General features: G+C 35.5%; 1 protein-coding gene across 4 annotated transcripts in view; it reads left to right on the top strand.

Moving 5' to 3' along the window:
- The window catches only part of MTDH (metadherin), a 65,123-nt gene extending 51,937 nt beyond the window's left edge, over positions 1–13,186 (top strand). For all 4 annotated transcript variants that reach the window (XM_036754129.1, XM_036754109.1, XM_036754138.1 and 1 more), the window contains 4 exons: positions 5,470–5,589; positions 7,338–7,478; positions 9,875–10,031; positions 10,854–13,186. In XM_036754129.1, the coding sequence (XP_036610024.1) occupies positions 5,470–5,589; positions 7,338–7,478; positions 9,875–10,031; positions 10,854–10,924 (489 nt within the window). In that variant the 3' untranslated portion in view covers positions 10,925–13,186. The remainder of the gene's footprint in view (positions 1–5,469; positions 5,590–7,337; positions 7,479–9,874; positions 10,032–10,853) is intronic.
- Positions 13,187–13,488: the final 302 nt, after the last annotated feature.

Here is a 13,488-nt window from a genome sequence, read left to right as displayed (position 1 = left end):
AGTGTTTAGTGACACAATTTTCTGTCACGTCTGTTTCTACTTTTCCCAGCAGTTTTTGTCAGTTGATGAGTCTTTACTTCACTAGTTGAGATCTTTGTATTTATCGATCACTGTTACTATATTTACTTCTGAATTAGTTGTGTTTGAAAGCCTTTTCTGCATCTATTGATATAATTATGTGATTTCATTTCCTAGTTATAAATGTTGCCTTACATTTATTGTTTTCACAACGTTGAATGAAATTTGCATTCTTGGTATAAATTCTATCTGATTATAATGTGGAAACTTCAATCATTTTGGACTGACAGTCATTAGGTAGTTTGATCTATATAGCTTTCCTTTTCTGATTTCTCTCTCCCTGGCTTAAGTATCAAGAACATTTGTATTACAGAAGGAATTTTTCTTTCCTATTTTTGCAGTTATCTAATACTAGAGTTAATTATTCCTTGAATGTTTGATATGATTTATTTTTATTGTTTCATTTTTTTTCTGGGGTTTTCTTTTGGGGTTTTATTCTTTTTATAAGTTTGTTATTTCTTTTCATGTTCTCTATTTCTTTTAATCTAGGAGTATTATATTTTTGTAGTGACTCATCTTTCTCATTCTTCAGTTTTATTGCCATCTAATTGGGTACACGATAGTTTCTAATTTACTTTTTTTCTTCCTCATTTGTTACTTCTTTTTCATTTTTGATACTGATAATTTGATTTTTCTCCTTTTAAAATCAGACTACCTAATAGTTTATCTCTTTCTATTAATTTGGGTTTTTTCCTTTCAGTTTTATTATTTTGATTTTCCAAATTTTTCTTTTGGTGTTTAATTGGTTTAAATTTGTTGGGTTTTTAGGTTGATGAGTTGGGTTTTTTTTAATAGTTACACATGCCCATTTCATCGATCTGTTTCTCTTTTTTGTTGATGAAAGGGTTTAAAGCAGTTCTTATTTGGCATATGTGAACTTTTTTGTTGTTTTCAATTTGATAACTTTATCATCTTTTGTTGAATGTTGTTATTTTATCAAGTTGTATAAAGTATCCCTCTGGCAATTTTGATTAGCATAGAGTTGTCATTTTTTGACTCACTGATTGTTTATAATTTCATTGTTAAGTCTCTATTTGGGTCTATCTTTTGTGGTCCCAAAGCTAGTTAACTATTTTTGTTGCATTATGATCTGTAAAGGATGTATTAACTATTTCTGCCTTTTTACATTTGTTTGCAGTGTATTTGCAAATCTTAGTACATGATCCATTTTTGTAGAAGCTCCATGTGGTACTGAGAAATATGCATATTCTTTTGCTGTGTCCCATTTAGAAGACACCATAAGTCTTTATTACTCTAGCTTTTCCAAGATTTTGTTCAATTCTATATTTTCCCTTTTGTTTTTCCTTTGTGGTTAGACAATCCAAAACAGAGAGAGAACTGTTGAGCTCCCTGTCCTTTTGTGTGACTGTGTCTTCTTGTAACTCAGAAAATGATTTCTGTGTGAATTTGGATGCTGAGGGAGTTGAGAGGATTAGCACAGCAAGTGATTAATCATGGAAATTGACTCCATCTTTGTGACTCAGTTCTGGAGCTACTCAGTTCCCTTTCTGTTTAGCTATGGGTCTTATCCAAAATCTGTTTTGTCAGAAAACTTATTGTATTGTTTGAACCTAGCCTTGTGTGGCTAGGAAACTGGATCGTCTTGAACCACTTCTTAGAGACCGTTAATTACGGATCTAGGTTATGTTGACCAGAAACCCAGTCAAATCCCGAGATTGAAGCAAGGAGTTTTCTCGCAATTATACATCTAATGTTGTGTTTTTCCCTTTTAGTTAATTGGCTTTATTTGATTTTTTTTTTAACGTATAAATGTCTGTTTCCCCCCTTTTCGGGATCTAGCCCAAGCCAAGATGATCAGGTCCTAATGTGTTATGCCACTGGCATGCATTGCTTGATGAATCAATACGCATGGAAGCTTAAACTTTATTTCCTCAATCATTTCATTTTTCACCCTCCACATTACTAAGGCTGTTGGAACATATGTCCTTATTATTGATGTTGGTTTGTTGTCTAAAGTTCCTTTCAGCATAATGTAATTTCATTGTTTATCCCTTTTTATTTTTTGAATATTTGCCTTTGCTTTGTCAGGGAGCATGATGGGAATTCCTGGTTTTAGAGTCGCTTGATGCATAGTAAATTTTTTCCATTGCTTTAGTTTTATTTTGTGAGGAATTTTTTTGTTTTGTTTTTGATATGTATTTCCTGTAAGCAACAGGTTGTAGGATTTTGCGTTCTTTTGTATTCTGTCACTTTCATTTTATTTGATTGTTTAATCCATTTATATTTAAAATTATGAATTAGGTTTATATTGTCCTCCATCTGTCTCTAATTTTTTTCCAAGTTATTTTTTGTCTCCTCTTTTGCATAGCACTATGTTCCTTCATTTACTTTACCTTTATGTTTTTTTCAGGTGGTCCTGTTCCACTTTCTCCTGATCCCTCTTCATTTGTTAACCCTTTGGGGGTTTGCTTATTAGTTCCTTTTTCTCTTCTACTTCGACAAATTGTATAATCCTTCCCTCCTTTTTCCCCCATCTTATTCAAGTAGATTTCCCCTTTTTTCACCTCCCTTTCAACTAGACCTGTCCATAAGTTTTACAAATTCACTTTTGCACCTTCCCAAAAAGTTTCTTTCTCTCTTTATCATCCATCTTCTCTGTCTACTAGCAACCCTCATTCTCTGACTCATGACCTTTATAATAATTATCTTCTTTCCTGCTTTTCTCTGTAGTCCTCATTCAATCAAAACTTGAAGTTCATTCTAGAATCTCCCTTTTAGGCAGTTTCTGCCACTGCTTTGTAGAGCTTGCCCCCCCCACCCTACCCCATTTTCCATTGTGCCTCAATCCTACAATAGTGACACCTATTACAGATGTCAGAGAGGACATTGCCTCATAGTAGGTCTCCTACCCCATCACTAATCTACACCTTCTTTTATTGACCTTTTTTCTACATTTTCCTGGAAATCTCCCTATGTCCATGCTCTTCCACAAAGTAGATTTTTCAAATGTCAAATCCTCTGGACCACACCCAGCACAAGGTCCCCATCTCCCTTCATAGACTATCTCTCTTCATCCATTGGTGTAGTCATCAGTGGAACCCACTACCAAAGCAAGACCTCCTTTCCCTCCCCTTTTAAATCCTTACCCCCTCCTCCTCACTGTCTTGTAGGCTCTTCTCTTTCTAATACAACAAAATCTAACCTTAGATTTGACCCCAGCTCATCATGCATTCCTCTCCATTGCCTTACTCCTGCCCCCTTTCACATACACTCTCATTGTAATATAGTTCCTACAAAAACAAACAAAAAAACTCAAATATCGATTCATGTCTAAGGAAGATATTGCCAGGTTCTGTCCATAATGCCCCAGCCCTACTCCACTCTTACCTCCATAGGAACTTAGGCCTTTTTCTTCTCTCTTCTTGTGTACATTTAAAAAGAGGTTTCTTACTGACCTCTCTGCAGTCTCTGTCCTTGGCTGCTGCATTTATTCATTGCTCCTGCATTTCTGTTGTCTGGGGTGTTTAAGAAGCAAATAATCTCTTCAGTTCTTGTTTTCTCTCTAAAAATGTTTCAAATGCCTCTTTATTATTGAACATCTTTTTTTTTAATCATGGTTAAGCTTAGATTTGCACAATATGTCAACCTCAGCTGCATCCTGAGTTCCATTGCTTTTCGGAATACATTATTCCATGCCCTCCTACGTTTTCTGGTGGGTGCAGAATAATATCGCATTATTTGAATTTGCTTTCCTTTTGCATTTGACGGTATTTTTCATGATCGCTTGCAATACTTATTTCTGAAATGGATTGTTAAATTTAACCACTATGTATCTTGTAGTTTGCAGCCTTGGTATTGTTTTTTGTTTGCTTTTTTCTGGAGTTGATTTGTGAATTCTTTTAATTGGTATTTCCTTTTCTATGTCCGGAAGTTCTGGGCAGTTCTTTTATTGTGTTGAGGTTTTTTTCATCCTGTCACATTTTTCTGAGACATCTATCATCCTTAGGTTTCTCTATGTATCTTGTCTTCAAGATCAGTGGTTTTGCTTGCATAATGAGCATGTTTTTTTCTTAATGTTAATTGCTTTTTGCTTTTCTTCTTCTAAGTTGCCCTTCAGTTTTGCATGTTTACATTCCCAACCTGTTGTTGTTTTATTTTGTCTATTTGGTGAGGCTTGATGTTGCAGATTCCAGTTTTTCTATTCCGTTCATTATTTTTGCTCTACTGGCTATAAATCATGCTCGTAATTCTGGTTTCTCTTTTGTTTCACTCAGGAACAGTATGCTGTGGTTCCATGCTGTCTTCCTACTCCACAGAGTTCTCTATCTGATCAAATGTTGGATCATTTCCTTTTGTTTGGCAGTATTCAGTTCTAGATCTAGAGGCCATATTTCCTTCTGTTGTTAATGTTTTCTTTGTTGATTCATCCGCTTATATTCAAGGATTTTGAGTTTTCTTCTTCCTGAGATCTTTCATAATTTCATTCTCTTGTTTTCCTCCTTGATTTTCTCCTGTTCACTTTCTGATTCTTGACCCCCTCTAATGGTGGTTTTCTTGGGGACTGGATTTCAAAGTATTTCAGCATCCTTATAGATTTCTGTAATTCTCAGGTCAGCAGCTTCAGTAGTGACTTTGGAATGGTGAGAACTGGCCCCAGTCAGGTGCTAGGTTCTTTTGCTCAGCATCCTGGTGGATTGTCTTTTTCTGCATCCCTGTTCTCCCTCCCCAATAAACAGCCAAGATATGTTGTCCTGGGCTCTCTTGGGGCTAGGAGGGTTGTCTGCCCCAACATTGTCAGGATTGCTATGCTGGTTCTTCAAGTTGTCCATTAGGCAGAACAGTAGTGTTGGTGCTTTGGGGTTGTGGTTTTCAGAAGGCTTTTGCTTCTAAAGGTCTGCTGCCTTTCAGGCTGTCTGTCATTGCCTGAGCAAACTTCTTCAGTCTGGAGGTGAGGTTTCTACAGCACTGGAAAGAGAGAAAGGGGGACAGGGATTTGGGATTAGGTTTTGTTACAAGTCCCTTCCTTGGGTCTGCTAATATGGCCTTCTTGCCAATAGTCTAGGAGGTGAAGGGAGGGGTGCTGAGTGAGTTCAGAGTCAGTGTGCATCAATTCATAGTTTGTTGTGAGGAGTTTTTAACCTTTTTTTGAATTCTGGGTTCCCTAGACCATGGAGGTAATTAAAGTAGCTTTATCTGTGGCACATAATTTCAGTTTTAGGAGAAGCTTGAGAGATTGTGGGGATCAGAAAAGATGTTTATAGTCCTCTTGGTGCTAACATTACCCAGAAGTCCCAGTTCTAGTTCTTATAAAAAGATTATTGTGAAAAATGCTTAATGTGAAAGATAAGATTATCCCTAGTTTTTTTAATATTTAAATATTATGGGTTAATCTCATTGGTTCTGTTTAATTTGTTGTATTTTCAACATTAGTTTTCAGATGATGATAAAGAAAAGGAAGATGTGCCTCTTCAAAGTTCTGCATCTGGTAAATCTAAAAAGAAGAAAAAGAAAAAGAAGAAGCAAGGTGAAGAGACTAACTCTGCTGCACAGGTAACTAGGATGTGGTATTTCCTATTTAGTCTTTGCCTCCTTCTAACATTAAGTGATAGCTAAAAGGTGACTATAATAGAGAGGTGAGTAGCACAGCAGGGCAGAAGCCATAGAGGATTGGCTATCAAGGAAGACATGGATGACTTTGGACAAGTCTCTAAGAAAAGATAACATTGCAGAAGTGTTGGAAAGTGTTGATAATATTTGGGCATTTACTTTATTTGTTTTAATAAAATTGTTCCTATTTGTTGATACCTGATCTGGTAGAGGTCATAAAATCAAGGAGCTGAACTAAGGGTGGAAAAAGCAAGGGCCTTAAGTTGCCATGTCATGTTCTTAGACTTTACAAAGTAGTTAGTTGCCCTCAGCCATTGGGCATTGCTTTCTGATGCAGCTAGTTTTCTGTTTTAGATAACATGAATTCACAAAGCAAAAATAATACTGTATCATCTCCCTTTGTCCTTGAGCATGTTTTTGCTTTATAGCTACCACTGACCTTAACAGTTATTTCCTCTATTAAAAAAAATATAACTCCCCAAAACATGGTTAGTATGGTACTTTGAAATATGTTGAATATTTTTATTACTAATAAAAATAGCTCAGAACAGCATCATGAAGTTAATTATTTCTTTTATGTACAGAGAAACAGAACGGCATACCTATATTGTCCTCTCTAGGCTTTGTTTTCTTGGGGTTTTTTTGTCCACTTACATATTTGTAACTCTGCAATTTATTGTCAGAATATCAAAGCTGACATCTGTTTTTGTTTGCATATACATTGTATTTGCTTTTATTAAATAAGCAAATAAATGGACAGGCAAGCAATTCAATAAATGTCTGCATGCCCTGGAAGAGCAGCATGGGATAGTGAATAAGGAACTAGCCTTGGATTCAGAAAGACCTGGGTTTTCATGAGGCTGGTCTTCTCAGTGCCCCAGGGCACTCTAAAACTCAGTTGCCTATTTATATTGGTTAAGGAAGCTTCCCCCTTCATATTTCCTATACCAGTAAATAATGGTTCTGATTTTCTTTCATCTATCCTCTTTCAGGCACTGTCTATAAACTATAGCAATTTAGTGTGGCTTGATTACAATGGAAATTTTATGTGATTTCAAAATTGTCATAAACTATAATTTTGTCAGTAATAGTAAAGCAAAAGATAGTACTTATGATAGTATAATTGACTAGGGACTTGAACTGCATGAAATACCAAATATGAAATTGATATTTAAGTTTCGTTTCCATCTAATTGTTTTGGAAAGCACTATTTTTAGGTCAGCCCTCTAATAATCTTAATTGTCTAGAACAGCTAAAACCCAGTGGAGTAAGGGGAAAATGACTGTGCATAAGCTTATAGACTTACTTTTCCCTAAAGCAGCAATTATCTATTAACCTGTGAACTATAGATCCCAGGCAGCCAGGTGGTGTAGTAGTTAGTACACTGGAACTGGGGTTAGGAAGACCTGAGTTCAAGTTCGCCCTCAGACACTTGCTAGGTATGTGACCCTAGGTAAGTCATTTACCTCTGCCTCAGTTTCCTTATCTGTAAAAGGAGAGCAGTAATAGTACCTATGGCCCAGGGCGGTTATGAGAATAAAATGTGTAAAACACTTTGAAAACTTTAAAGTGCTATATAGAAATCCAATCATTTATTATTATTATCACCATCATTGTCATTATTAGTCTTACTAATTTCATTAATACTGTCAACATTCTTTTTAAGACATTTGGACATTTTCCCTCTACAGGATACAGAAGAATTAGAGAAAGAGTTTAGAGAAGATTTTCCAGTGGACACCTCTAAAGTCCATCCAAAACAGAAAAAAGATCCTTCTTTGAAGACCATGAGCACTAGTGATCCACCTGACGTACTCATCAAAAGTAGCCAGGTAATTTTCTGTTATTTATGAACCAAAGCCTTGCAGACTCAGCAGTTGAAGTCAGAGATGAGCCGTGGTGGCTTAGAGGGAACCTCTGTAAGGATGCAGATGTTTGGTTGGCATGGCCCGTGTTCAAAAATTACATCAAGTTCTATCCGGCTGGCAATTCCTTTTTTTAGGAAATGTAATAATTATAATTTAAATTGGGCTTTAGAGACCTATATATTTTGTCGAAGGTACTGATAATGTAGCTAGTGGTTTTGCAGGAAGGCAGAAGCAAGAGAGGGGCATTTCATTAGAGGAAAATAATGGGCCTATCATGCTGAGACAATAGTACTTGGGCCATATGGCCCTTTACCTACATCCAGTGGGTCTTTGTAAGACCTGGTTTCTTCAAGGCCCAATATATCTTTAAGGAATGAGTTTTGTTTTTTTTTAAATAGTGACTGAAAATGTCATGCTACTTGCATAACTGAGGGAGTCCCTTAGAGAGACAGTGCTCTTCTAAGAGCAAAGGTTTCTAAAGACTGATTTAAAACTAATTAAAACAGTAAATTATTTGGGGGTTAGGTGTTTGTTTTCTTTCTGAATTCTGCATATATGTTTTGAATTAGAAGGAAGTAATCCCAGCATTTGGAGATTTAGCAACATCATTAAATGAGGTTATTTAACAATTGTCAACTGAAATACACCAATGTTTTTATTTAGCGACTAACCGTCAGAGATAGTACTGTTATTTTTTTAATATGTATCGATGTAGCCCATCCTCGATCATTTAATATCACTTCAGTTATTTAAATTCCTTGTTTATAGAGTATTTTACATTGTTTTTATACAAGTTTCAAGCAGATTGACTTCCCAATATTTTGTGTATTTTACAGTTATTTTGCATGGATTTCCCTTTTTATTTTCTTTTCCTTGCCTTCGTTGTGCATGTATAGAAATGCTACAGATTTCATGGGCTTATTTTCTATCCTGCTACTTGCTGAAGCTATTAATTGCCTCAGTTAGTTTCTTTGTTGATTTCTTGTTTTCTCAGTGAATAATACCGTGCTATAAATAAGTAGGGATAGGTTTTTTTTCTCCCCTTTGCCTATGTTTATGCCTTTGATTTCTTTCTTTTAGAATCATGTTAGATGATAGGGAAGGTTTACAAATGCTGCTCCTCCTCTGTCTTGACCCCTGGGTGACATCTCCACGGAGCAACTATTCAAACCAAGTTTCTTTTTGCTTCCCAGGCCTCCTTGTCTGAAGGGAGGAGGGTAAAGCTCATAGTCTCTCTGCTCTGCCCGCTGAGCATATGGCCAGACTGTGTAGGCAGAGTCCAGAGACAGGGTTTTCTCTAGTCAAGTTTCGCTTGTAAAGAGCTGGAGCCACAACAGTGTCCACTTTTATACGTGGTTTTTCTCCGTCAGTAAAACTACAAGAACTGCTGGTGCTCCTTGACTTGAGAGAATTACTCCATGTTCATCGCTGCTTCTTAGGAGGGGGGGTAGCTTACAGTGTTGCCTGTCTCGGGCCAGACAGATACCTTTTCCTCCCTCCGCCCAGGGGACATGCTTAGAGGTAAAAAGCTGGAAAAGGGGGTGGAAGGAGGCACAGACAGAATGTGCTCATAGCAGTATTTACTGTGATTGCACAAAGCAGGAAACAAAGCTGCTCATCGATTGGGAATGAGGAATGACAAATGGGAAGGATCTAGAGAAATGGGAAGACTTTTATGAACATACACACCAGGAGACATTATACACTAAAACATGATCCACTAAAACCAAATTGAACTCTTTAACCACAATAACCAATCTTGTTACTGGAGAACAAGACATTGAAACATGTCTTCCTTCCTTCACTCTAGAATTGGGAGATGTAAATGCAGTGTGCAGTGCTGAAGGGACTTTCTGACCCAATCAGTTGGTTTTGATTAACTACTTTTCTTTGCTCTAATGGTGGGTGTGTGTGTGTGTAAATCTGCAAATAACTAATGTCAAAATCAGGTGTATTAATAGAGCTGCAGTTTAATTGCCAACTTGTTTCTGCACAACAGTATGTCAGTGGGAGGGGCCAAAGAACTCCAATATAAATTAACCAAATTTTAAAAATAATGAAAAAGAAGGAAAATTTCTGTTCTTTGTTAAACCTATCATACCTGTATGTTATAAAGACCTTCCTTAAATTTAAATTTCAGCCAGTTGGATCTTTGAATAAGAACTAATTTTTGTTTATGTCACTTAAAGGACAAGAATGTTTGCTTTGTGCTTCTACAGATAAACTAATCACTGCACCTTTGTTAGGATCAGTTGTCAGTTGTGCATTATTACTAAGAAAGTCCTCTGAAAAAAATTGAGTGTTTAATATTATATTACGCAAGAAATCTTTTTTTTTTACAACTTTGTGTTTCTAAATAGCCTGTTAAGACTCTTCCACTTGCTGTTTCCACCGAGCCATCTATAATTTTATCACAAAATGAATCTGACAAGATCCCTTCCCAAGTGCCCCAGACGCTACAAGAGACAGCTGCTTCCAAGCCTAATCTTAAACAGAATAGTGTGCCTCCTTCCCAGAGTAAGTAAACCTTCATAAAGGAGGGAGGGGCAAGGGGGAAGGGGGACAGGCAGTTGAAGGGGTCGGGGTTCAAATTATACAGCTCCTTTGTACTGCCAGGATTTTAGTTAACGTTTTCAGGTATTTATTGTTTTGACAACTAGGTAGGAAGGGTTAGATTGTCAGTCAGATTCAAAACACATCAACACTAGCTTTCCCTTGTTATTCTTAATTTGTTGGGATTCTTACTGGGAACCCTGGCGCTATTTGGCTCAGTAAATTGCATCTCATTTTAATGTCCCTCCCAGTTCTAAAATTATTCTATGATCCTCTTAAAGACTCTCCAAAGAACCCAATATTAGAAGAATTTTCTTGACTAAGTGCCCAGTAGTCAGAAAAGATTGATAATTTGGGACAGTTCTTGGTTAGGACAGGGGTCAGAGTAAGATTGTTAAAGGAACCTTCATAGAGATGAACACTTGACTTACTCTTGATTTTTCATATACACAATGTGTTACAAGTAGATAGGTTTTCTTAGTTTAGCAAATAATGAATTCCCCGAAATGGTTTGCATTGCTTATTTGTATTGGGCTGGGACCAATTACTATACTTTTTCTTCTAAAAGCGCAATTATAAAAATCTTTTAAATAGTAAAAACATGTAGTAGGGAAAAAGGAATATTGAAAACAAAGCACCTAAGAAATTAAACATAAATTTAGTAAAATTGTCACAAGAGAATTCTTAAAAGAAGATTTTATTGCATTTTTTATTGTTGTAGCTCTTATGAAGCATGGAGAGGTATTTTATCTAAGTTTTTTCCTTTATGTTTTGCCACTCTTTTAGCCAAGTCTGAAGCTAGCTGGGAATCTCCCAAACAAGTAAAAAAGAAGAAAAAAGCTAGACGAGAAACGTGAATGTTTTATCCTGTATTGGACATGTGTTGTGCAGACACTGTCTTGAAGATTATGCTGTTTATGCAATAATTTGTGAACATGTACAGAATTTTATATAAATTTCAACTGATTTTTAAAGACAAAACTGCTGTGAATGCAACCATCATTAAAATGGAATCAAAGGAAAGTTAATTTGCGGAATTAAGAGCTCAGCAGAACATGCTACATTGCTGGAAGACGCTTAGGAGTCTTTTTCAATTTTATGAACTATCTTATTTTAAAAATATAGATCTCCTGGTTTTACAACAGTGCCCTGTTTACAACAGATTGTGTTCTGTCTCATCTGCAGCTGAGGACTAGAGGAATGTTTAGAGAAAGGGTTGGCTATAAAACAGTGGATTGTCTACCATTTGAATTTGCTTCACATGTAAATCAAAGTGCTTTGATTAATTGCATAATCTTCCACATTTTACATATTTTTTTGGTAGCAGTGTGTATTACAGGAGTCACAAGTGCAAATACAGAATCATTTGTCATTTGTTTAGCTGAGCCTTTATGGTTTAGTTGACAGTTAAAGAAAAAATGCTTTCAATTAAAAGATCAGAAATGCAATTGACACTTGAGTATGGTTCATGAAGTTATTTTTGATAGTCTTAAATTACTTGAATTCTCCAAAGTGCAGTATATTTTTAATTATATTACAAAAACTCAACTGTGTGTATATGGTCTTGTTCCTGTTGTTTCCTTTTAAAAGTTCATGCTAATGTTTAATTGCTCATTTTTAATGATGTGAACTCTTTTAGTCAAACTCTAATTCACCTTTTCCCAAGCAGTTATTTTTACCAGCTTCAGCTCTGTTCTCTTTGTTGCTAAAATGTCTTTTGACTTTAAAATTGAAATCATTCACACACTAGTTATACAAGACATCAAACTTTTGATAGAGAATGGAAGACTAAAATCAGACAGCTTTAATTGACATTGTCAAGAACTCCAGTTATCAGGAATACATTTTTTTACTGCCTTAACCTGTAGTGTGTAGAATATGCATCTAAATTTCTTGAGGGGGGATTAGTGTTTTTATAAGAATTTTCATGTAAGTATTGCAGTTGTAGTTAAATAAGGAACATTTCCCACTTGAAAAACTGTATTGATTAAAATGATGTGTGAAATGTTCCATTTTCAGGCACTGTGTAATTATATTGTAATGAACTGGCAGGTATCTTTGTATCTATAAATAGTGCATGCTCAGCCATGTACACTGTAAATAGCCTTTACCAAATGTGTTTGACAAGGACCATAATTAACATCCCTTAGTGAATTGTGATCAAGAAAAAAAAGCCATGAATTATTTGATGCGATTGGCTTAGTTGTTTTTATGTGCTAAGAGAAATTGTTTGTAACAGCTGTAACCAATGGTACTGATCCAACCATCCAATATTGTCTTATTTTACTTGACTGCAGTTTGATAGTATTGACTTACGAATGCTAGAAAGGGTAGAGAAACAAAATGACTTTAGTTTTGCTGAAGATTGGCCTTTATCAATGAACTGCTTTCCTAATAGTGATTGCTAACTTTTATACAGGTGTTAACATCTGTTTCAGGAACATGGCAGTATGTTTACATGTTCAGAGTTTTGTTTAATTCAGTGACATTTCTAAGTTGATTTGTTTAAATAAATTGAGCAAATGATAGCTTTGTTTTGTTTCATTTTGCTTTATGGGAGTAAATAATTCCTAATGTGATGCTGGATTTTTAAAAATTATTTTCTTTGGTTAACTTCAAACTTAATATTTCCTCAAAGACTCAAGGACCCTGGTTTCTCTGCCAGAATTCTTTCCGAGGGAGAAGGGGAAAGAAAAAGAACCTGCGTGTAATTAAGAAATGTGCCAAAAGGTCTTCGTTTAAAAGAATATCTTGGGTGTCAGTTATTGAAATGTAAATTTATCATTTCTGGTAATATGTTTCATTCTTTTAGACACTCATTATCTAATGGATTTTATTTTATAGTCTAATTAGTTCTGTGTTTGTATGTAGATAATGCAGAGCAATATTTAAGTCCACACTGTTTATTTTCTTAATTAAAAAATATGTTAATACAGCGTGAAATGTTTGATAAAAATCTAAATTTTTTACCCAATACTTCCATTTGGTTTCATTATGGTTTGATTTTGAAGTTTTTGTGTAAATTCAGTGTATACATAGAACTGCTTTTCAAAAAGCCTTTAAAGAATGCTGTGTCGTGTAAGATGTTTTGCTTGTTATCAATAAAACGTCCTCCTTTTTCCCTTTTCTTTTATTAAAAAAAGAAGAAATTCTCCCCACCCGGAAAAATTCCCCTTGACATTATGATTGTTAAAACACAGTCTGAGTGACATTTGTTGCATCTTCCGCCAGAGATGCGCTTGCTTTTATTGATGAGGGTGGAAGTTATACATAAGTGCTTTCTCTCATGGCCATTTTTTCCATTAGGATCATTTCAGTATTAAAACTAAAAGTGTTTAAGTACAACATCTCAGAGATAATAGAATAATTCTTGAATATCGACTGACTTGATGAAAGTGATGGTATTTAGGAAGAATCATCT

Source organism: Trichosurus vulpecula, chromosome 1 (genome assembly GCF_011100635.1).
Source record: "Trichosurus vulpecula isolate mTriVul1 chromosome 1, mTriVul1.pri, whole genome shotgun sequence".
Lineage (NCBI taxonomy): Eukaryota > Metazoa > Chordata > Mammalia > Diprotodontia > Phalangeridae > Trichosurus > Trichosurus vulpecula.
Note: the sequence above shows the minus strand (reverse complement) of the source record. Positions and strands in the feature narration are given on the sequence as shown.